The sequence below is a fragment of the Zootoca vivipara genome, chromosome 10 (assembly GCF_963506605.1).
Source record: "Zootoca vivipara chromosome 10, rZooViv1.1, whole genome shotgun sequence".
In the NCBI taxonomy this organism is placed as follows: Eukaryota; Metazoa; Chordata; class Lepidosauria; order Squamata; family Lacertidae; genus Zootoca; species Zootoca vivipara.
The window spans coordinates 34,386,049-34,410,927 of NC_083285.1; the positions used below are offsets into that span (position 1 = coordinate 34,386,049).

The 24,879-nt window shown below is 40.6% G+C and overlaps 1 protein-coding gene across 1 annotated transcript in view; it reads right to left on the reverse strand.

The window, feature by feature from the left end:
- Window positions 1-610: 610 nt before the first annotated feature.
- The window catches only part of MGAT4C (MGAT4 family member C), a 236,108-nt gene continuing 211,839 nt past the window's right edge, over window positions 611-24,879 (reverse strand). Inside the window, exons 2-4 of the mRNA XM_060279406.1 lie at window positions 6,729-6,881; window positions 2,975-3,122; window positions 611-1,945 (exon numbers count right to left, since the gene is read on the reverse strand). Coding sequence (XP_060135389.1) covers window positions 789-1,945; window positions 2,975-3,122; window positions 6,729-6,878 — 1,455 coding nt within the window. The 5' untranslated portion in view covers window positions 6,879-6,881 and the 3' untranslated portion in view covers window positions 611-788. The remainder of the gene's footprint in view (window positions 1,946-2,974; window positions 3,123-6,728; window positions 6,882-24,879) is intronic.

The window sequence follows — 24,879 nt, forward strand, 5'->3', positions numbered from 1 at the left end:
TGGATAGGCCTAATGCAAAACAGAAAGGCTACTCCCGTAATTCAAACTGAATACTGGGGAATGAAGCTAAAGGCAGATAAAATTGAATTGGTGCATCATTTCAATGTAATGAATCATGGTAGGACCATACATCGTGACTGAGATCAAGAATAGTTTACAGAACTTGAGGTGAACAGAATGAGCATTACAGATTCATAACAGAGCATGTATTTTTCATTTTAAATAAGTTGCAAAGGGTATCAACACTGCTTTCATACAGTTCTCACAGTAGAGATTACCACCTTCATTAACAGGAGTTCTGTCACCAAAACTTTCTTCAAAACAAAACAAACCACCAACCACTGTACAAACACAAACCACCATTACATTTTTAATTTATATGTGGATATGATGGAGTCAAATTCTTTTGACAATATACTGGCACAGGCCTACAAAACCTTTAAATAATGAAACAACACTTGCTTTGTTTAGTACATCGGAATTCCCCCAAGAGGGGAGATGAAAACAACAGAGCAGTGGATTTGGAGCTTGAGAGATGAACAAGAACTTGTTTGCACTTCCTAAAAAAATTCAAACATTCCATCAAACTAGTAGTTGTATATTGCCTGACTGAACTAGGAAAAACTAGATTGCTTTTGTTTGTTTTATGATTTCCCAGATTGACAATGTCTTTAGTAAAAATCGGGTTGGGTGAAGTCATTTAGGGAGTGGCACCATTTTTGGGATTCAAGCGATGGGGCCTGCTTCCCTTATAAGGAAGGAGAAAAACCTACTGTGATACATTTGCCTTATTGACTTGGGCTCTGTGAAGTCCATATGCTAATGCTCCGAATGATCAACCATTCCTTTTGGCTTTTGGTAACAAGTATTCTCATACAGTTAATATCAAAAAGAACTTTGTGCTCCACATTTGCAATTTCAAAGTTTCCATTTTTAAACTCCCCTAGCCGCAAGAAAGTAGTACATTGTCTCCCTTTTTTGCCACCAACAATTCTTTCCCCAACTTCCAGAGCCCCATGATGCAAGATATCATTTTGTCGGTCTTCTGTCCCAGTGACAACTTTAATTCTGCTAATTTTAATAGGTTTTTCAAAGACGATCATATAGAAATCTCCAGTCGAGGGAGCTTTGCCCCAGAAGTACTCGTCAACGCTACTATATGCCTTGCTTGCCTCGTAGTTTTCAAATACATTCATGTTAGTGTGCAGGTTGGCAGGTGGGTTATCGGGAAGGTCAAATGAATCCTCTTCAAAGTCATCATCTTTCAATTTATTCTCAGCACCCTTGTAGGATGAATAATATCCCATATGCTGGAAGAGAGATGGTTTGAAACGTATCACATCCTTTTGAGCCAACAGCCCACGGAAATGTATCAGCAGCCAGTCACAAGGCATTTCCTGGTAGAACATCAGCAAGAAATGGGCCAGGCGAGGGAGATCGTGGGAGTGGTACAACTTCCCAATGTAGCCCAACTTTGAAAATTCTAACGTCACCCAGTATGTTCCTTCTCGTGAGGTTATGACTTTCTTAACAACAGTCAAGAAGTTTTTTGCACACCGAACATCATCTTCTAGCATCACATAATAATCAGAAAGGTTAGCACAAAAGTTAAGCAAGAAAGCATAATCTACATTTTGCTTGGAACGAAATTTCACTCGGTCCTCTGGGTCATTATAATTTCTCTTAAGGCCATCCAATACAGGGTAGTATTCTTCAGGCGTATGGATCACCATTAACCTCCCAGCAATTACATGATGGGCAAATTTCTGTGAAATATCCTGAACCATCCCATCGCACCAAGATGAATCAAACTCTGCCAGGTGGACCACTACTGCAATTTCCTTCAGCTCTTCATAACTTGACTGCTCAAAGATGGACTTGATAGTCTCCAGCAAATAATTCCCCTTTTTCCTTTTGACAGAGGACAGTCCAATGGTTAGATACCCTGAATAGGAGAAGCAAATAATAATAATAATAATAATAATAATAATAATAATAATAATAATAAGATGTTAAAAAATAGAGACTACAAATATTGTCAGAACATGTGAATATAAAGAAGAGTATACTGGATTAGGCTGATGGCCCATCTAGTCCAGCATTCTGGTTTCAAAGTGGCCAACCAGCTGCCTGTGGGAAACCTACAAGCAAGCTCTAAGCACAACAGCACCCTCTCCTCTTATGGTTTCCAACAGCTTGTATTCAGAACCATTACTGCCTCCAACTGTGGAGACAGAGCATAGCCATCATGACTGGTGTCACCTTTTATCTCTGTGAGATAAAAGCAGAGTTGATGTTTTAATAAAAATATGTTATCTGAATTACAAAGGCCATAGGAAATATATGGCCAGCAGGCCTTTTGCCTTTTCCCCTTTTAGATAGCAGATCCCACCCCAATATCACATCATAAATGGCTTTTGAAACTATCTAGTTTTGTGTGTCTGAAGTGTGTATATAGACACATATATTAGTGACAATAATGTACAAAAACGCATTGCATTAGGGGAAAATCGCTTTGCAAAAATGTGTATATTATGGAAAAATGCATATAAAATATGCATAGTAAGATAAATTCACACCAAAAAAATGTTGAATTAATTTCTCACGAGGTCTTTAAAAATAAATAAATCACAAACTGGTGTAGACATGTGGAGAACTGACCGAAATGAAAAACGAGAAACTGAAATTGACATATTTGCTCATCACTAACCCCACTCAAGTATCAATCCTATGCCCTTCCTAAAACTGTGTTTCCATTAAGGGGGTTATGAAGGCCTCTTCCTTTTCGTGTTCATGCACTTTGCACATATGACATACACATTCTGCGGGAAAGTAAAGTTTATCAATTGAAGCTTCTTTCACCCAACTCTACTAAGCAAGAACATCGAACTTGCAGTTTTTTCTCTGCTTGCTTCAATTAGGTCAGATACAAACCTTGCTTTACTTAATGAAATCGAAATGTTCAGATACTTACTTTTTCTTAGCAAAGGTGTGCCAGCCAGATAGCGGTAGGAAACATTTATTGATCCTGAGAAATTGGACAGATCTTTAAACGTGTGAACGTATCGCTCTGAGTTTAATTGATGTGTGGCTGTTTCTCTGATTAACTGTTTGTCTCCATCCTAGCAGTTGGTAGAGAAACAGAAAAAAGCAAGACATTCACAATTCAGAAGCTAGTATGAGGAATGGGGAGGGGTTTAGGGATGAAAACACATCCTTACATTGCAAATATATGTAGATTAGTCCCTATTAGCCTGGTTATAAGCATGTGCAGGTGGCTTCAGGTAGAATCAAGCATTATCATTTGCGTAAAAACAGTGTACATCCAACTTGATAGGGGATAGAGAAATGTATTCAGATATGTGATTCTGAATCTGCACTGTCAATATACAGTATTACTTTCTAAACTTGAGCATTAATGTACAGGATGTGGATCAGAAACACAATGTCTGTGTTTAATCATATATTGTTTATTAAACTGAAATATCAATACAATTTTTTTTTTGTTATTTCAGACACTTTATTCTTTTTTGGCAAACAATTTGGGAAGGCTTCCAATTAACTACATTTCCCCATTTCTTCCAAATTCAGAAGCAATGATTAACAGCTTCACAGCAAGTTGGGATGTCCGGTCAACCTCAAACCAGAGTTTAACATCTTGGCTTGTTCAAAAGTTGTTAACTATACTGTCCTCATTTGGATGAAACAGTAAACATTGGTTAATTAGAGGTTGGCTGGTCTGACTAAAACCAAGGAGGAATAAAGGGGCTGTGCTGAATACACAGTCAGAAGGTTAATTTGTATATCTGCTTATCAAACTGAGATATATGATCATCCAAAAGTTAAGAAAAGATAAAAAAAAATTGGGGGGGGGGAGTAGAATTAAATTGCATTGACAGTCAAATAGATAGACAGCTTGTTAAACATTGAAGTTGTTTAACATGCCTGGGGAGATTAATAACTTTCCCACTTTTATTTGAATATAATGATATTATATATTGGAATTATTTTCCATGGAACATAAGTTCTGCCCATGAAGTACAGATCCAAAACACTCCTTTGAAACAAGGACACAATGTGTTTCCAATAAAACAAATCCATGTATGAAAGGTACTGCTGTACATTTCAGAGCTACCTCCTGTGCAAGTGTCTTCTTCAATACATCTCAAAGCTATGCTTCATCTATGTATATTGTAGCCCTCTTTCTCAAGAGAGGTGAAAACTGCTTTGCTGTAGCATCTCAAAGGAGGTTCTGCATTGAAATGTTGATTTTCCTTCTTTTTTTCCATGGCAACATCAATACACATTTTAGGCAGCATTGGTTAAGGCACACTACTAGACACATGGAATGCATTCTGAATAAGGCATGGAAATCCAAAGAGCTCTATGTCTCTACTTGTTGTATAATACTTTTGAAAAAGCTTCAGAAGTCCTCTTTTTTCTTTCTTTTTTTGGAGGGGACAATGCTGGTTTCAGATTTTACACCGACTTTGGCAGCAGTGTTGCCTCTGCCCGTTGAGAACCAGTCCTGCCATTAGGAAGAGATAAGTGCCTATTAGCCAGCAGATTTTGACTGTCATGAAATGGCAGCCAACATTGTTGCTGTTGCTGCTATAGAGGGGGATATTCAGCCTCAGGTGCCAAAATAACCTAGCTGGCTTTGAATACTATGCTCCATGACTTGGGCACTATATGTTGCGATGTCTCAGGCAGGAACATGCTAATCCTGTGTCCACTGCCTTTTCTCCCCCCCCCCCCCGGGAATAAATCCACACCACCTCCCAGAGCGAGAGGACAAGGCATACAAAAAATACTTCTCTTCCACCTCACACTTTTTACTTACTTAGAGAGGGCAGGTGAAAAGGTAGCAACACCAAGGAGGTGGAGCAACAGAAGACTCTAGGTTGAGGGGTCATTCCTGGACAATGTGCCTTGGCAATGTCCCAACTGTGCCAACTCCTGACACCATCCCACATATAATCTTCCCTGGCATTCTTATCTTACCATTTTGCCCTTGGATAACTGAGCATCTTTATCACTGCTCCCACCACCTTGACATGATTATTTAGAGGGCTAAGGATTTAACAGATCCATGGAATCTCTGTATTATTCTTTTTCTCATGAATTTGAATTTATGAGAAAGGAAGCTCTCAAAAATGTATGTAGCTTTCCTGTAGTCCAGGAAGAAGAATAACAAAAGCGACAAGTTTCAACATCCTAATATATAGGCTAAGCTCAGATGTAACATGAAACCATGGTCTGTTTAGCTAAATTGTGGTTTGTTTTAACATTTGAGCTTCAGTCTACTCACAAACTGTGGTTTGTTTGGCACTGACAATGCAGGATCTGCAACCATGGTCTGAAGCTAGTTTGCAAGTCATAGGTTGTACCATAGATATATTAACAAAAACCACCAAGTGTCTCTAGATCATAGCTTATCTGAAAGTTCAGACCATGATGTGTGACCTTAACTATGGTGAGTACAAAACATTACTTCTCATTATGTCTAATCTCAGACACTGAATGAACCATAAAATCTCAGAAGAACTAGACAAACACAGCGGAGGCTCAGCAATGAGATGTGCCAAATTTGTTTTGAAAGATACAATGGAGGAAAAACACATTTTAATTTAAAGAAGTCAAATAAAGCACAATACATCATGCCATCTGGGAAGTTCACAAAAAGATCTAAAGACAAGCAAAACAGAAACAGCATAAGCCACAATAAATTAAAAAATCCCAGATATGTATCTATGGGGTTTTGAAGCAATTAGCAAATCAAAGGAGGCATCAGCCAGATTGACAGAAAATATGGTATAAGCCACATCACATCTAATCACAAGTTAGGGGTTGTTAATAAATAAAATCCCGCCCACAATCTTAATGCAGATGGTGCCACAAAAAGAAGCCATATATCAAAAGCTGAGCAGAACACAAAAAATAAAAAAGACCAACTGTTGGATTCTCTTACTTGGAAATATCTTGTTGACTGAAGCCTGAACAGCCATATAAAAAAGTGAATGCTTTCTGTGGTATTTTAATAGCAAGGAATTGTGTAATCAATTGGAAAAGCAATTTATTTACTTTGCCCAGTTCTTCTAAGTTGGGAGAATCCTCCTCTCAAAGTCATCTTGGGTGGGCAAATGTGGAGGACAAACCACAGCCCATCCATTTCATACTCTCTTTTTTCTGTGGGTTTCCAGAAGCAGCTGGCTGGATGCCATTGGAAAGAGAATAGATGGACCTTTGGTCAGAGCCAACATGGCCGTTTGTTCTCCCCCCACACACACCTAGGAAGCGGCTGAAGGATTCTAAATGACTCCAGCTGAAGACAAACCAGAACTGTTTGTTTGCAGTTTCAGCATCCAGTATCCTGAAACCTTCCACCCCTTTCCCCTGGCCAACATTGCTAGACCTTTGGGCAGATTCCATCTTTTTCTGAACTCAAGATGTGCAGCATGGTCGATGTTTCAGTGCTTCACATTTGCTCAATAAATCATGCAGAAATGAAGAAAAGGCTCCAACAGGCAATGCTATCATTGCTTTCAGGCCCATCTCTTCAGCAAATAAATAAATCGTTCACTCTGTCTCACAGCCCACAAACAGTTCCGCAATCCCTTTGGATTTTATGACTCACAGGCGAGGACAATGCCCACCCTCACATACCTGTATTTGTTTTTGTTATCCAATAGTTTTAAAGGGTAGTTTGTTCCATACACCAAACTTACCAAGACATAGCTATCTTCAATGTATAAATTCATGAACAACAAGCAGATGACAAGGACTCCTAGGAAGGAAACTGCAGATCGCTTTCTCAAGCATCTCATTTTGTCCAGATAATTCAGTGTGAATCTCATATGGAGAAAGGCATAGGGCATCTCCTAAGGGAGAAAAAAACATATGGAAATTTGGTTTTCTATAAGCTCTTGTGGGAAACAATTGGTAAGGTGAAATTTTAAAAACACTACAAAACTTTTGCTCCTCAGAATTTCTTACATCTCTTCACGTCTTTATCAGCTGCTTCATGTCATATAAGAAATCATAAACTGAATTTCATAGCCTAATGTTTACAAACATGGAACAGCTTGGCATATGAAAATAATAATAATAATAATAATAATAATAATAATAATAATAATAATAATAATAATAATATCCAGTGTAAAGACATCACACCAATTTCTTACTGATCTCTTTCAAATATAGCCTGTGTCTAAAACACTGTGCCATCGTTTTAAAAAATGGATGGCACCATACCCATTACACAAGGTGGTTTTCAAGAAACATACACAATTCACTAGGTGTGCAGAGCTTTTGGCCATCCAAATGTTGTTGAAGTACCATTTGCATCACCCCTGACTATTGACCATGCTTGTTAGGGCTGATAGGAATTGAATGATATTGCTAAATATCATAAAATAATGAATGAATTGGACAAGGCTTGGCCAAAAACACTTCAAAATGCCATAAACCGTAGCAGCAGAACATGCAATTAAAAGCCTGAAAAAAATAGATAGGTTTGTAAAACTTTCTTTAAAATCAGAAGCTAGTTCCTTTTTTTTTTGGAAGGGAATCCCACAGGATAGAAGCCACCACTAAGAAGGTCTTACTAGTGGAGGTAACAAATTTCACACACATTCTTTTCTTGCTCCCTCTGTGAAAGGAAGAACATGCAGGACACAGATATTCCATGTCTGCACCAGAGTAATAATAACAAAATACTACCAACATTTATGTGACTCCAATCTAAAATCGTTTACTCATCTCTACAAAATTTAGTCAAATTGCATGGGCCTGAACCTAGACTGTAGTGTTGGGAATCGATTAGTGAATGTTTGATAGCAGGGAAGAAAACAGTAAGAATGCAAAGAAGGCATGGCAAGCACAAATGCCACAAATGAAGTGGAAGTTTTGCCTTAAGAATGTTTATAGTTGGTGACAAAAACGCTAGTAGTTTTCTGCTTTTAAAATCCAGCTTTCATTGATCTCTCTCACATGATTCCACCTGAAGTAGGTCACGTTACCCTACAATAGCAGGGTTAGTCCCATAACAAGTTCGAAACTCCACGCAAGAGACCTGAAGCTGTTCAGGGTGCTGTCAGGGTGCTTCAGGATGAGAGGTGAAAATTGCAAATGCTTCACTAAGATATCACACTGGTGAGTCTTAAAACTGTATTTGGATTTTCCCTGGAAAGGGTAAATCTGAATAAAATTGGCTGCGGCGAATAGGAAACGGCATTCTGATGGCAACAATGTTGTGTGGACACTTAAAAAACAAACAAACTCGTATGCATGAAGAACACCACAGTCCCAGAATTATAACCCACCCAGAGGCCTCAGTTGCATGTTCATATATAAGTCTTTAACAAGACCTACACAAAGCAGCCTTCAGAAATCTACAGATATTTATTGGGAGGTGGGAATGCAGCCAATGATTTGTTTCGAAGAGCTACATCTGAAAAGAAAATGATCAGATACAACTGGAAAATTCAGGGCTTAAATAAATAAATGAATGAAATGCTTGAGCCGTACCAAGGATGTATTGAAACAGTAATGTCATAGCTGTGGCGCAGCGTAATGTTGCATGTGTCAAAAAACTTAGTTGTACTTTTATAATCACTAGATGGCAGCATGGATACTTTCCTAGCTCTGTTTGCCCTTCTGCTTTTTTCCCATTAGGTTATCTAAATGCATCACCTGTTTTTCGTTTTAGCACACTTAGGGCCAAATCCGACCTAACACTTTTCCATATGAAAAGTTTATATCGGAATCCCAAACCCACATGGATCTTTTTCTTTTTCTTTTTTATTTGCTGTTGGTGAGGAGGAAAACCTGAAAGAATAAGATGAAAATTGTCTCTTTCTGCTCCTAAAGGCATGCATCCCATCTCAAGTAATGAGATGACTATGTATTAAACAGAAAAAGTGAAACATGGGATAATTAACATTTCCTTTGAATTTTCTATTCTTTTTTTTAAAAAAAATAAATTCACAAATTGCAACAAGGCGGAAAGCACAGACAAAGAAAAGAAAAAGACTCTGAGTAGAGGAAGGGTGTGTGGGTTAAGAAAAATGGAAATGTTAATTTGCTCCTGCACTTGGGAATAAAGGGACAAAGACAATGAGAATGAGTTAAACTAAGGAACACAAGTTAATTAATTAATTTGGGCTGCAATGCTAAAGCTGTCCAAAGATGAAGAGCAGTTTGATGTGGCCTAAGTGCATGATTGGGAACATAATTTTGCTGTTAAGTTCATGCCAAAAGAAAAATAAGCACAAGGCAACCCCAGCCAGTTTTAAAATAACATGCACATTTAGAATGTCTCCTGGTGTTCTTGGCTTGGCCTTCTGTTTTAAAAAAAGACTTGACTGGTAAAGAGTTGGAGCTGGAAAGCATAAACTCTACATAGCACTGACATGCACTATTTGTGTTGCTCTGGATTGTATATCTTTACAATTTATGGCTCAATTGTTGCTCTGCCTCGCTGACACACTGGTGGTATTTAGGCGTTGATCATGTCAAAGTCCCATCCTCATCACTCAAGTAAGAGAGCAACTTTTCTACTGGTTCTTCAGTACTTCACCACTACTCAGCCACACTAGCACATCAGCAACCTGGATTCCTTCAAAGCTCCTACATTAACAGTCCTTTTTTGTCACATATTTAGGACCATTAGTGTAGCTCTCTGTCCTTTTATCCAGAATTAAAGGGAAATGTGGCTATTCAAGGGAAATATAGAGGTGGTTTTTTTGGAGGGGGGGTTTCCCCAATGGAAACAGGGCCCAAGTTTTCAATCTCTTCCTACTTGTGCACCACATTAAACATAGTGACATCCAAAGATGGGTCTGCCCATGATGTTGTCGAGGAAACATTGCTTTCTTGCGGTGTCATGTGTGAGGTGGGCTTGTTTTTATCCCTGGGGAGCAGACCTGAATGGAGACCTTGTTGGACCCAGTCACACCCACCCGTCAGGAGGCCTGCCTGCCCTTCAGCCAGTTGTGCAGGCAGGCTAAATTCAAGATATCCAATTGGAATAAGTTAGCTGTGACATCGTCCAATGGCAGGGATTCCTGTCTGTTCTGGCTGCTGTGGCTGTGAGCTGGCCTTGTCCCTCAAAACCACTCTCTCTTCGTGGCAATTTGCCATGCGCCACATGCAGCTGGTGGTGGGGCTGAATCCAACAGTGGGCAGGGTGAAAGCAGGGATGCAGTGGGGAGGCTTCCAGAGGGGCATGAATTTTTGAGAGGGTGTGAAGCAGGCACCCACACGCAGGCACCCCCAGCGTGGCCCAGTGCTCCTTTCCCAGGCGTTGGAGGAACCAACGCTCAGAAAGAAGGACACGAGGATGGGCCACACTAGGGGTGCAGGCATTGGGGGTGGCAGATCACACCCGCCAAGTACAGCATCAGCTGGTCAGTCTCCCGCCTGCACCAGAAGAGCAGTAGCAGTGCCAGGAGCAGCAGGATCCAAGCCAGTGGCTCTGTGAACAGCAGCAGTGCTTTGCCTCCTCTCCTCTCAGTGGCCTTGTGCTTCTGGATTCCAGTTGGAGGAGAGCATTGCTCTTGATTTTTGAGGGGGCTCTGGAATGGGGGTGCCTGCAGTCAGCAGTGAGGGCTGGAGTGTTGTGACTGGCCCCTTCACTCTCTGTGCCCTGCCCCCCCTCCCAGTGTGTGTGAACCTTCTGTTCAGAGGAAACAGTTACTTGGGGGCTTGGGAATCTAAGACATTGCTTTCTTAACCCCTTGCTGCTTCTGTCATTTCCTCCCTGTCCACCGCATTTTAATTCCTATGTTAATCACATGGGCTACCCCAGCCAACCAATGATCAAATAGCAAATGAGGTGGTGTTACAATGCTACACATCCATTCATCTTGGCCATGTGATGATGTCAGTGAAGGCAAACAAAGTCCATTGGGAGTAAGAGCACTAGAAGCCGAAGCCATCAATCTCATCCATGATTCCAGTCAAGTGGGTATCACACCGTAACTGAATGCCATCACAAAGCTATGTGGTCAATTGTATTGGCCTGCCTAACAATGCCCCTGAAGACAAACAAACCCAACTAAGAAAGAAACTGAGAAGAAGCTGGAACAAGGCTGCAAACACAGTCACAGACACTGTGGGAAATTGTCAGAAGGGTGTGGGGCTTTTGATGCAGCTCAACATTTGTACAAAATAATTGGTTTTGTCTTAACCCTGCTTAATTACCAGCATCAAGAATCCTAGCACTGCAGTCCTAAGCATACTAATTTGGAAGTAGCATTGCATTGATGGAAATTGTTCTGAGGTAAACACGGTTAGGATTGGGCTGTAAAACGAATAGCAAGCATCATTTAGCTTTAATAAATACTCATCAAAAGCAAGTGGCATGTCCCACCTACGAAATCATTCAGAGACTGTTGCAGTACTTGTGAACTTGCTTACAGTACTTTGCAAATTCTTCTTCTTGAAATAGTATCAACCTATTGCACTTGTCAGCAGCTATGGTCGCCTTCCTTTGTGCTTGGCCAATTTATGTTTCAACTTTTGCTCTTAAAAGACTGCACACGATGCCCTCGGGGTTATGCTCTATCTCACCTTCACCAACTGACAACTCCAGACAGTGGGAGGATGCTAAAAAATACCCACCTGAGCAACACAATCCTTCGCAAGGAAAATAGGAAATGTACATGAAGGTGTTCAATATTCTGCCATAGTCTTTCCATAATATATGCATTTACAAATATAGGACCTAATTTTTCAGCTATTGTTGGCATTGAACTGGAAATGAAGGCAAATTAAACATGTAGACTTCCAGTAAACTTACTCTTTGTCCCATGGAGAAAGCTTGATAATATTTATCAGCAAGGAGCAGAACATTTGTTACCAATATACAACAGACAGGAAAATGTCATCAAGTGACTAAGAAGAAACGTGTTATGGGAATAATGCCAGAAAATGTAGGGATGAGTGGATTATTTCTGCCCCCGAATAGAAGCAGTGCCAGGAGTTTATTCTGTTAATGGTAGAAGCATTAAAAAGTGAACTGAGGGCAGACACCTTCCTAAAGTCCACATTCTCATTTACTTCGAAGTTCTTTACCCATTTTGAAGTGTAATCTTTATTTGCAGACACCACTACACTTTGTCACTCTTTTAATTGCCTTTGCGCACATCTTTCATCTGACATTTTAATTGATTTGCCTTTCATTGATTGTCATGTGCATATGTCATCTTCTATTCTATCCTTATTTTAAGGGCACGGAGCATTTATAAAATCACCCCTAAGGAATGAGTCACACCAAAAACGAATGATCACAACACCTGTCAACACTTCCCATAAATTAGCTTTACAATTGCTCTACAACTACAACCTTTTCAAGAGCCAGCACTCAAATCCTGTGCTGGGTGGGGCTTGACACTTAACCCAGTTCCATTACTGCAGACTATAGTCCCGGGCACGGAACTCTCCTTCAAAGAAAGAACAAAAATGTAGGATCCCCAACTCTGAGTGCATGCGACAAAATGAGGTAACTGCCGCCGGTGGCAGGATCCACATGGGCAGCAGATCGCGCCTCCAGTAAATGTTTCACCTGCTGCTACTGAAGCCGTCAGATGAGCCTACTTACTCCTTGGCATGCCCCTCGTGCTACTTCTACAGCAGCCTCTTGGTGAATAGGAGGGGCTACTGGTCTCCTCCCACTCTTGTTCCTGATGTAGATCTTCACTCACACCTTCTTCCCAGGGGAGGGGAGGGCGGAAAACACCCTTCTTTTTTGTTCACCTCATGTGCCATAATATTGGGCCGGCCCTCATCATTGTAGCTGTAGTGATTCGTTCTAGAAGCTTCACATATTTATTTCTCCATAGTAAAGCTAAATTAAGCTGACGTTTGGGGCAATGAAATCCATTTTACAATTATGCACTCCCTGCCCTTGCAGAAACCAAGCCAATCCTATTGTACTCCATCTGATTGCACAAGAGATGATCCAGTGTCATCTGTTCAACGAATATACTTAATAGTTATCAGTTTAATGAGTCCAGTGTAGAACCTATTATTTTTAAACAGACACCACCAAGATAAATTTGGTATGCATTACATCCACACAGAATTGAATATATTCCACATTAAACAAGTGTGCAAGAGAGTCAGCACTTTGAAAGCGATTTACATTCCATTATGTTGCTTTGAGTCCATGGAAACTCACTGCCAATTGGTTTTTCTTTGGAGAATAAACTAATTTTTAAATCTATGTATTAACCTAGAGCCAATTCCATGTGCATCATTTTCTATCCACCCCCCCCCCTTTTCTTTTTGGAATGGATTCCTTTATTGATCAGGAAGCTTCTGTCAGGGCGTTCAATAAAAGGTCTTAATGAAAAACTTATTTTAGAAAAAGATTAATAATATAGCCAGTGGAAACCAATTTCTTCATGTTTAATCCCCTAATCTATTTTACATTATTTCCCAAGAGGGCCCTGGACTTCATGGATACATGGTGCATAGAATCAATTGTGCTAGAAAAAGCACATGGAACATAGTTAGATCTTTTAAAACCCACCAAGTTTCTACAAAAAGTATTTCTAAAATACTTTCATAAACTTTGAACCAAGGGCCATTTGGGTGCTACATAACTGTGGTGCTTTTCTATGTTGCTGCATGAAGGACATTTCCTCCCAAACTCTCCCAGTGTGCTATCTGGGGACTTCTCTGCATAGAAGGGAGTTGGAAAACCCTGGAGCATTCATGTGTATTGAGAGGGATCAAGGGCTACAAAAACAAGCTGGCCCGGGACAGCTCTTACATGTGTGTCTTTAGAGTGTCTGGAGCTGCCATCAGTTGCACAGTTGGACAATGTGTGATTGGCAGCAGCCCATTTTGGCAGCACAGCATTCTCACAAATCTCAGCTCTAACATGGAGGTGCCAGTCGAGTTCTCACCAGATCTGAGGCATGATTTCCAATGCATATGTCAAAATTTGCTTACTTGTTGAGGGAAAGCATATTAACGAGTAGCCTGGCATTTGCAAACAAAAACCAAAAGTAATTCTCCACTTTTCATCCCGTTAGATGCTAATCACAGCAGAGTAGCACAACAATTTCCACTGCCCGATTTTAAAGTTGGCAGGGAACTGTACACTCCCTGTACAGGCCTACAGAAAAGCTCTAAAAGGCAATCGATTTCAAAGGTTTGCATTGGTTTTTCTTTGATAATGTTGTTGTTGTTGTTTAGTCGTTTAGTCGTGTCCGACTCTTCGTGACCCCATGGACCAGAGCATGCCAGGCACTCCTGTTTTCCACTGCCTTCCGCAGTTTGGCCAGACTCATGTTGGTGGCTTCGAGAACACTGTCCAACCATCTCGTCCTCTGTCGTCCCCTTCTCCTTGTGCCCCCAAACTTTCCCAACATCAGGGTCATTTCCAGGGAGTCTTCTTTTCTCATGAGGTGGCCCAAGTATTGGAGCCTCAGATTCAGGATCTGTCCTTCCAGTGAGCACTCAGGGCAGATTTCTTTGACAATAGGGGGCTGTTATATTGGAGAATACTTGCTTTAGTTTTATGGGTGAAGGGCCAAAGACAGAAGGGGTGTGGCAGGAGGGGAAAGGCAGGATTGGAAAGGAGGGGCAGAAAAGGGAGGTCGTGGTGGGTAGAGGGAAGGGGGTGCTCAATGGGTGACACAAAAGGCAACTTACTGATACTCTATTGCCCACAACCACCTGAAACCCTGATCTACAATCTCATCTACAGTACTGGATTCTTCTCTCCCAGATTACTGCAAAGTCATGGCAGCCAGAGGGTTCAGGAAGTAAAAAAGGGATTAAAAAGAATTAATAAGTCTCCAAATATAAAATGTTGCTTTCCTTAGCAGGCTGCAGTCTTGGCTCACTGACCTGCATTCAATAATTATTTTGTTTTGTTTTATTTGGCATATTATCAAAGCAAAGGACTCTGAATGTATTCCATAGCTTGCCAAACGTAAGCTCAACTAATTTATAAGAATAATATGAAAAGTAAAGGAGAAGCTGATCCCTGTTTACAGGTTTCCCATTGTAATTTCATATGATAAAAAAAATGGAAAGGGGAGAGAAAAGACAAGTGTCATTAGGTCTACTGTATTTTAACAAGACTACATTACTATGTCTCATTACAGTGAGATGTTTTACATTCACACAGTGACATTAATTGCTATACTTTAAGGTTTTAACCTGTTGTAGTGGATGTTCCACTTGTATCATGGTTGGTATCACGTGCTTGCATTCATATCTATTCTCAAACCTGAGCTAGCTTGAACTGAATCATTAACATATCCTTTGGAAAAGAAAACCAGAGATTTTTGTATCATGCACTAGAATATTATCAGCTTTCCCCAAGCTGCTACCCTCCAGATGTTTTAGGATGGAACTCATTTTATCTGATGAGAATTGTAGTCCTAAACACCAACTTTTAAAGAAAGGAATCTACATTGTTTGTATGTGATTAGTTTAGTAGCCTACTGTGCTGTGCTGAAATCTGTCCACCAGTTTCTATCATGTTGTCATCTTCTGTGAAACAAGTTTGTATGTTTCTGTCTCATTCATAGAATCTTTATAATTTCTCAGGAATTTCAGTGAGTGCAGGGTGTGTTTTTTTTTTTTTGCTTACCTTGGCCATTGTGAGGTGTTTAAGGGCAGTGTATGTGTCTTATGTTCCAGTAAACATTTCTCTAGCACTCTGCAGCTTTCCTCGCTACCTAAGCTTCCTGATCTGAAAAAGCCCCATAGGAGGAGTTAGGTCATGATATCTTCTCCTGAGGTATGACTGAAATGCAAGCACTCAGGAAGGTTCCAAAGAGCAGACCAATGGTGAGTCGATCTGAAGCTTTAAAGGACACTCACAGACACCCCTCAAGCACCTCAGAGCTGAGACAAGCACAACAAAACCCTGCTCTCCACCTATGTGAATTTTATCAAAGTTTTCTCTTCTCTTTGATAATTTTCAAATGCAATAATTTTTCCTTACAAATTGATAGAAAACGGTCAAAATAAATGCTGGATAATCTGTTAGCACAGCAGCATCAGTTTAATAATTATATTAAGCAGTGATATTTTTCTAGAAAAAGAGATGTAAGAACTCACCACACACACCTCCCTTGTTCTCTTACAATGAAAATGGTGCCCTCCTGAGAGGTGCTGTAACTGAGTTCTGGCTGAAAAACAGCCCTGGTATTAAGTGCCTTGATAACTAAGAGAGGAAGGCAGTGTTGTTGTTGTTGTTGTTGTTGTTGTTGTTGTTTTTAAAAAATAAACAGAAAAATAAATAAACCCAACCGCATACCTATGAATCTTGCTGTGAGCCTGCCATGCCCAACACAAGGACTGAATTGTAATTCTCCTCTAGTGAAATGGCATCCCTGTGCATATAATTGGAAATACTGCTCCCTCTCTCTCTCTCACACACACACACCAAATCTGATTTGTCTCACATTATACCCAAGCCTGACAATATATTTCAGTGTCAGAGTAGCATTACAAAGATCCATAATTTATCCACGAAAAGCTTTTTTTTTGCTTTAAACAGATTAATTATACATTGAGATAAAGTCTTTCATGTATAACTAAGAAATCTCACTCTCATCTAATGCTGTTTTAAAATCCAAAGTATCATTTCTTAGACACCCTTCACTGCACAGGGCTTTCCATATATATATATATATATCATCAGTTCTTATGCTCTGTGGGGATCAATGAAAACCATGTTCGAGATGTTTTAATTTGTACATAGCAGAACAGATTGGGATTTCATTTGCGGCAGTGTAATTGAGATAATATCCTTTTCCAATAAGGCGGAATATTAGATTTTCATCAGCGTGCCTCCATTTTGAAGGTGGCAAAAGAAGAGTTTTCAAATAGGCATAGTTGCTGAGGAACATCCCTGTCCCCGAGCTTATTCACCCAGTGAATAAACCTCAAGGAGAAGGCATGCCAGCAGTTATCTCAGCAGATTGCAAATAATGGGACTAAACTGGAATTGTGCCCATATCCGAGGCCAATGTTCTACTGTTAGAGGAGGAAGATGAGACAAGCATCTATACAAAACTGAATATATTGGAACACCAGCTGCTGTCTTTCAGATGGCAGTGAGGATTAATGTAGGTGGGTTAAGAACATGAATTGAGCCATGTTTCTCATTCACACGTTTCATTAGGTTTCATTTTTAATACGCATAGGCACATAGGAAGCTGCTCTGTATTGTGATCAGACCATTGGTCCTTCTAATTCAGTATTGTTGACTCTCACTGGTAGCAGTTCTCCAGGGTTTGAGCTTGGGACCTCCTAGGTGCAAAATATTCGCTCTAGCCCTGAGCTATGAACCTTTCAAAGTGAAAAGGTGGATGGTTGTTTACATACACCCATGGTTGTTTTTCTGAGGAAAGATATTGCAAGAGATTATTCTTTCAGGGCTGTTTCTTGCTGAAATCTTACACCGTAGCTTCACATAAAATCCATAGTAATAAATTATATTCCATTCCATAGATATGAAAGAAGATGTGATACACATAAATATTTGTTCTTATCCACTGGAACGATAAGGTGCTATCTAACCCTTGGGTAAGTTTGCACTAAAGACTTGAAATTCTACCTCCATTTTTCAATCAAACTGAATAAATCATATATCAAAGCTTATACATGAAGGTTAATTCACACTCTTTCAGGTGGAGTTTTTCTGAGTCTGAACAAACATCACTGTCAGCAGTAGCAGCAATGCAAAAAAGAATGACAAAGACTATTCAGAAAAAATGATGTCCAAAATTAGCAGACAAATCCTGTAGTCTACAAAGTAAATGAAGGACTTGGCATTTTTTTAAAAAATAATAATGAATATATTGCAGATGGAGCATAGATAATTTTTGTCTTCATATGCCTTGTGTCACTTTGCTACACATTTCATCCAAATAATTACTTACTAATGAATTAAAATGCACCATCTGCCTATTTTGCTACGGGATCCATCTCTGCAGCTAGCCTAGAAGGCAACAACATAAATGGCTCTATTAAGACAGTAAATGTGATATAAGTTTGTGAAGGCAGCAAATGCAAGTGATCCAATTAGAACAAGTTGCAAACTTTAGGGACTACAATTTCTTCCCTTGCATGATGTAGGGAGAATGAGATGAGGATGATGGTGATGGTGATGGTATCCCACCTTTCCTTAAAGGAGCTCAAGGTGACATCCCATGGTGATCCTCCTCCTCTTTGCAATCACCCTATGAGGTGAAGCTGAGAGACTGTGACTGACCCAAGATGGTCTAGTGAGCTTCATGGCTGTGTGGGGATTTGAACCACAGTCTCCCAAGTCCTAGTCTAACCACTGCACCTGACTTACAATTGTTCTGATGTTGGGTAACTTGAAAGAACAAAAATCAAACATATTGCCATAGCCATGGAAACCAGGACCATCGACAGTAAATGTGTGACATTTCTTTGATCAATAAATTCAAGACGGACTGTCATGCAGGTATACACCAGGATAGAACTGCACCTCCAAATGCAAAAAGAAAGGAGGGGAGAATTCAAGTAACATACAGCCTGAAAGTAGAGAACGGTGATGTAAGAACCAGAGCTCCAGCTTTGGTTTTATTACTACTTGTTCAAGTCAACAACTGGAATGAATATACCCAATAACATTTTCCATTTGCAATTTGTCTCTTGTTGTCAAATGTCTGAGCTGGAGCAGGTGCAATCTAGTTTCTATAGCTTTGGTGTGTTCATTGGGTAAGTGTGCTTCTTTTGATTTCTCTCCGCCCCCAACCATTCTGGTTTTTCTGCTGTGGGGGTTTTAGATAGAAAGAGCATCTTGACTTTCGGTGCCTAAGTGCTGATCAAAAGGAAGGAGGAAAAAAACCAAACCTATGCACTCCGCAGGTGTTCCTTCTTGGTCTCGCTTAACGATCAGTTTTAGTGACTTGGATGTGCAGAGCTGCCAATATTAAATGTAAAAGATATCACACGGTGAGTACCATTAGCTTCTCAAGTTATATAGGGTGAAATTATTGATTTCTAAGACTTATTTTTAGTCATTTATCATGGGGCAAGGCACCTGCAGGAAAAGCCTGACACTTTTATAAAGCTGCTCAGTGATTAGGTATTCCCTATTTACTGATGATTCTTTAGTATAACAGCATCTACAACAGCAGACAATGTTTTCCAAAATATTTCCATTGCAGTAAGAAATCCACCCCAAGGGCCTTTGTATCTGCTAGCATTTCCAGTTGCATAACCTGTTAATACTCGTGTGAGTTATCCACATGTGCCCAGATTTATTTTAATCATGTTAATACATCACTGTGAACTGCTACTTTACAAACTAGGTAATTTGTTGCCTGAAGGCATTAGACTATATGCTGAAAACTTCATGTTTCAATAAGCAACACAGTTATTTCTCATTTGGCATGTCTAGAGGAGAGTGAGAGAGATAGTTAGAAGGATGTGTTACCTACAATGAGTCTCCCATGAATATTTCAAGTGATGTGATATTCATACTCATCTAGTGAATCAACCTCATTATGGTCTTTGCAAATTCACAGAAAGGCACATAATTGATCTGTAGTCCATTGCATAGCTTAACCCAATTATTTCATAAGGTGGGGGGGAATCTACCTTCAGTTATTCACAAAACTGTGACTTTCCCTTTGCTGGTGATAAACTGGATTATGAATTCTTTCAAATTTTAATTGTGGGGACAGTGAAAAGTGAGTGAATGGATAAATGGGGTATGGATGGTATGAATAGGCTATTTTATCTACCATTGACTACACAGATTGCAGAGGATGAGTAAAAGAGTGGTTCCCTTTGTCTTCAAACAATTGGAATACGGCCCATATATGACCCCTAAATGATGATCGATTCCAACACCTCTGAATTCAATGAACTGGGTTAGGAGGAATCCCAAACACTCTTGCTGAGTAACTTTGACTGGGCAAACATTTAAATCACATCTCCTCCCACAAACCACAATCCTGGGAACTATGATTTACCCTTTACAGGACTATAATTCTCAGCACCCTTAACAAACTTCTGTTGCTAGGATTATTTGGTGCAGGGAATGGGCATTTAAATTTATTGTGCAAATGAAGCCTACCACTCAAATACAATGCTAATAAGAAATGGAACTGGAATTGGCACTAAATTTTACTCATAATGGGCGGGGGGGGGCCAAGATGAATTTAAAGATTCTCCCTTGGTCAAAGCATCCAGCACATTTTGAGGGAAGCAAAACTAACTTCAGTAAGACTGGTGGTATTTCTCAGGACATTTCTCATTCATGTATTCCAAGATAAGCAAGATTTGGGCTCAGCAATCTTTATTTTTTTCTTACGTATTGTTTTCCTTAGAAAAAAACCCAATGAGTTCCCCTCTTTGTTTTTAATTCCCCTAAGCAATGACATTTCATTATTTTCTTGGGCTCCTTGATCACTGCAGATGGTGACAGCAGTCACGAAATTAAAAGACGCCTGCTTCTTGGGAGAAAAGCAATGACAAACCTAGACAGCATCTTAAAAAGCAGAGACATCACCTTGCCGACGAAGGTCCGTATAGTTAAAGCTATGGTTTTCCCAGTAGTGATGTATGGAAGTGAGAGTTGGACCATGAAGAATTGATGCTTTTGAATTATGGTGCTGGAGGAGACTCTTGAGAGTCCCATGGACTGCAAGAAGATCAAACCTTAAGGAAATCAGCCCTGAGTGCTCCCTGGAAGGACAGATCGTGAAGCTGAGGCTCCAATACTTTGGCCACCTCATGAGAAGAGAAGAATCCTTGGAAAAGACCCTGATGTTGGGAAAGATTGAGGGCACTAGGAGAAGGGGACGACAGAGGGCGAGATGGTTGGATAGTGTTCTCGAAGCTACGAACATGAGTTTGACCAAACTGCGGGAGGCAGTGCAAGACAGGAGTGCCTGGCGTGCTATGGTCCATGGGGTCACGAAGAGTCGGACACGACTAAACGACTAAACAACAACAAAGCAATGTCATTCTGACATAAGGTTTGCAAAGTGTTTTCCTTTGCCGGTATTCCTCTGTGGACCAAGTGCATTATCTCGGAACCGGCCTTTAAAGGAAATGCTGCTCTGGGTTGCCCTGAACAGACAGACTATGTCAGTGCACATTAAAAGAGAACTAGTATTATATATTTTGCCAGCTATGCAAACCAGCCATTATTCTTCCACTAAAAGCAGCCCTTGTGACCTCTGCTTCTGTGCAAGACACCTGCAACAGATAAATGCCTGCCCAGCAGAACTATCTGATTGGGAAGTTCATTGCGAATTCTCTTTTCCCTGCCAAGTTTTGAGGTGATAAAATGGTGTCGGTCTAATCACCAAGAATACTATTATCATTCAGGGAAGGATACAAATTAGTGAATGATCACCACCACCCCTGGCTTGTTTCAGAATTAAGATCAGCAAATGGAGGTGTTTTGCCTGCCAATCATAAAACACTTCACTATCTTCAATGCCTGATTACAAAATTCGGACTCTTTTGGTGCCCAGTGTATAATCAACAGAGTGTGATTTCTGAATGAGTCCCTCACCCATCAGTAAACTGTTGCCCCACAACGTGACAATACTTGACTAGATGGACACATAGTCGGACACTGGGTAAGGCAGCTCTCGTGGTTCCTGCCTTTGTTTTTGTTTAAAAGAATAATGTTAATAATTGGGGTAGAAACCAAACAGCTCTTAGGAAAGAAAGTGACACAGAGAAAAGAAGTGGTTGTTGCCTAGTATAATAAAAGAAAGGGAAAGAGTCATAATCTGGCTAAAACAATGGGGTAAGCCTGAAATAGAGGATATTGGTGTCTGGAATTAAGCCACAGTGTATTGAAGGATTTTAGTTTGAATTTCTCCTAATTTGCTTGTATGCAATTTTCCCTAAAACCTGAGTTTTTTGGGGGGGAACCACCATGTTCCCACATTTATGCATTAGTTAGTTGTTTTTATGCATACTTCTCCCTAATTTGTGCACTTTTGGGCACATGACTTCGCTGGAGAACTGCATTGCAAAATTCAGGGCAGTGTGAATTTCAAAAAGATGATTGTGCATTGATTCAGGTATTGTTTCAGAAGGTGTGAATGAGGTAGATTAGCCTTTAAAAGTGAACTTAATGCAAACTGGGTGCCATGAGCAATGGTCTGTATCAACGTCCTTCACCAGAATATGAATTCTCTCCCTCCCCTGGAATTTAGTCAGGGCCGTCTTAAGTATATTTGGCGCCCTGGCGCCGTGGTGCAACGGATCCCTCCAGCGCCCCCACCCCACTCCATTTCCCAGCGTGGCGGGCGGGCGGAGCTGCACGGGCGGAGCTGTGTGACCGGGCGGGCGGGCGGGTGCAGTGCACAGCACGGCTGCTGGGGGTGCAGCTCCACAGCGGGCGGGGGGGGTGCCCTGGCGCCCTGCGCCACCCAGCCTGGCCGTAGGGCTGGCCCTGAATTTAGTGCCCCAAGTCAGTGGCAGACTTTGGGTTCTCAATTTTGAGCGGCACCTGTGTGATGCTAAAATTCAGCGCCCCTCCCCCCGGATGCCTCTTGCATTCCGTTCTACATCATTGTTTTGGCACTCCCTGCAACATGGTGCCCAGTCAAACTGCACCAGTTGTGCCACCCTAAAACTGCCTCTCCCTCTCCCTTTCTTTGAGATTGTGATACACTCATTTCAAATAAACGCCACTTTGCAAAGAAAAGCCCTTTCGTGCTGCAGTCAAAGTTCTCTTTTGATTTGGTTTCAATAGCAGTTCTGTGACCAATCATATGTGAAAAATAGGTTACAATGAAGAAGCTCCAGGTCTGATGGAAGAAGGGTAAAGCCAGGGATACATGTAATTCTCAAAGCTTTCATCGTTAATATTTTATGGACCTCGCTGGTGTGCCCTGAAGTAGAAGCACACATACAAAAAAGATCTTCCACTTAAGCATGCAAGGCAAAGTAATAGGTTTCATCTCTAGATGGAGGGAGGTGAAATTCAAAGCGCAACCAAGATGTCAGGAGTAAGAAACAAAACCATTTTCCTCCATCTTATTCGTGACAGGCCTTTCTTGCGAGGCTTGGCCTTCTCTGCACAACAGAGACATCGCTGGAATACAAAGCTTTACATAAAATGACCAACGGACCGAAATCTGATCCATACAGTATCTGAGATTTATTCAGTCCCCATTTATAATTCCTCTTCATATTCCGGAAGTCTCCAATAATCAATGTTCATCTCTTAACCAAATACTGAAGAAGACGGTGATTAGCTCAAACAATCTGTCTACGTGCTGGATTTATTTGCATGGTGGGAGGGTGGGAAGAATATAAAAGAAAAATCATTCTTTTCATGCATTCGCTGACCCATCTCAATTTATTAGCCCAAAGTGAAAGATCTGTATCAGCTAAACAGCTTTAAATTAGTTATCTAAAATAGTAAGCACTGAAATTGAAGAGGCTCCCTCCCCCAATTAATGGAAGCATTAATGCATTTTTCTAAGAACACAGCTATGTTAAGGGTTTGGGTGGTCCCATTAAATGGAGACAAGTGTTAACTAAGCTTAAAAAAAAAAACACCCCACACAGCCTTCATTCAGTGACCCCTATCACTGAGACAGACAAACATAGTTTGGGCAAGAACTGGGTAAATAAGGTTTATGCCCAAAAGCCTTCTGCATTGTGACTGGAGAATGAAATTAAGGACCCCAACAGTTATAGTCTATTTTTAAAAAAACTAAGATGGAAAATTTGCTGTTAACTTGCAAATATTTATGGTTCCGATGTAGATGTCCCATCATATTTTCATGATTCTTTTTGACATCTGCAGGTGGTGACTTATGGCCATCTACTTATTGAGGGTGGTTTCAGTGTTATCCTAGATCCAGGGTTGGATTGAAACTGCCCTCTTTTCAGCAAAATCACAAGCTAGGGAATCTTTGTTTGCTTATATAACAGAACTACAGGTCACGGATATCTGGTGCCTCACACTCTTCTTGTGATACTACACATTTGCCTCTTCTTACATCAAAACTGTTTTAGGGTGGATTATTATCTCTCTCTCTCTCTCTCTCTCTCTCTCTCTCTCCATATATATATATATATATATATATATATATATATATATATATATATACTGGGCATGGGGGTTGGTCTCCACTTTTCTCCAAAACCGCTTGACCAATTGGACACAACGTCCCAAGCGAATATGTGAGTGACCATATACAGGTTTCGTAGATAGATGTCACACCTGTGGCATGTAAAACCCCATTTTTTGAAGCTCGAAACCCACACAGCAAACCTTGCCGGGCATGCTGGGAAAAGAACCAGGTTACACAACATCGCCCTCTAGTGGCGGCTACACTGGTACTACAGCTATAAAACCTTCGGCCTCTATCTGCGACTACACTGGTACTGCAGCTAGAAAACCTTCCCTCTCCAAAACACCTTGGCTCGCCTTTACAGACTAGGCCGAATGGAAGTGGGACTCACCTGGGTGGGGGTGGGGGGGAGGAGGGGGTGGGATAGTTCATGGATCAGGACAGGGTGGGGAGAATCACAGGGAAGAGCTACAGCAATGCGTGGCCGGGCCAGCTAGTTATTTATATATTTATATATTCAGGTCTTTGATTCCTCTGAGTGAATGGGGAAGGCCTCGCTTAGGCAAAATTATAATAATTTCGTTAAGATCCTACAAAATTAAAATAATTTTGTTAAGATTCACATATTCCAAGAGGCTTTCCACATGCCTATGGGTTGGGATTGCAAGAGAAGTGAACAAATTTATAGATTAGTGTGTGTGTCACATAAATATCAAAAATCTTGTTCCTTCCTTCCTTCTTTAGTGTAAAGCCCCCACCTTAGGTCACACCCCTCACTAACCTAGCTCCATGCTTTTGCCTGCTT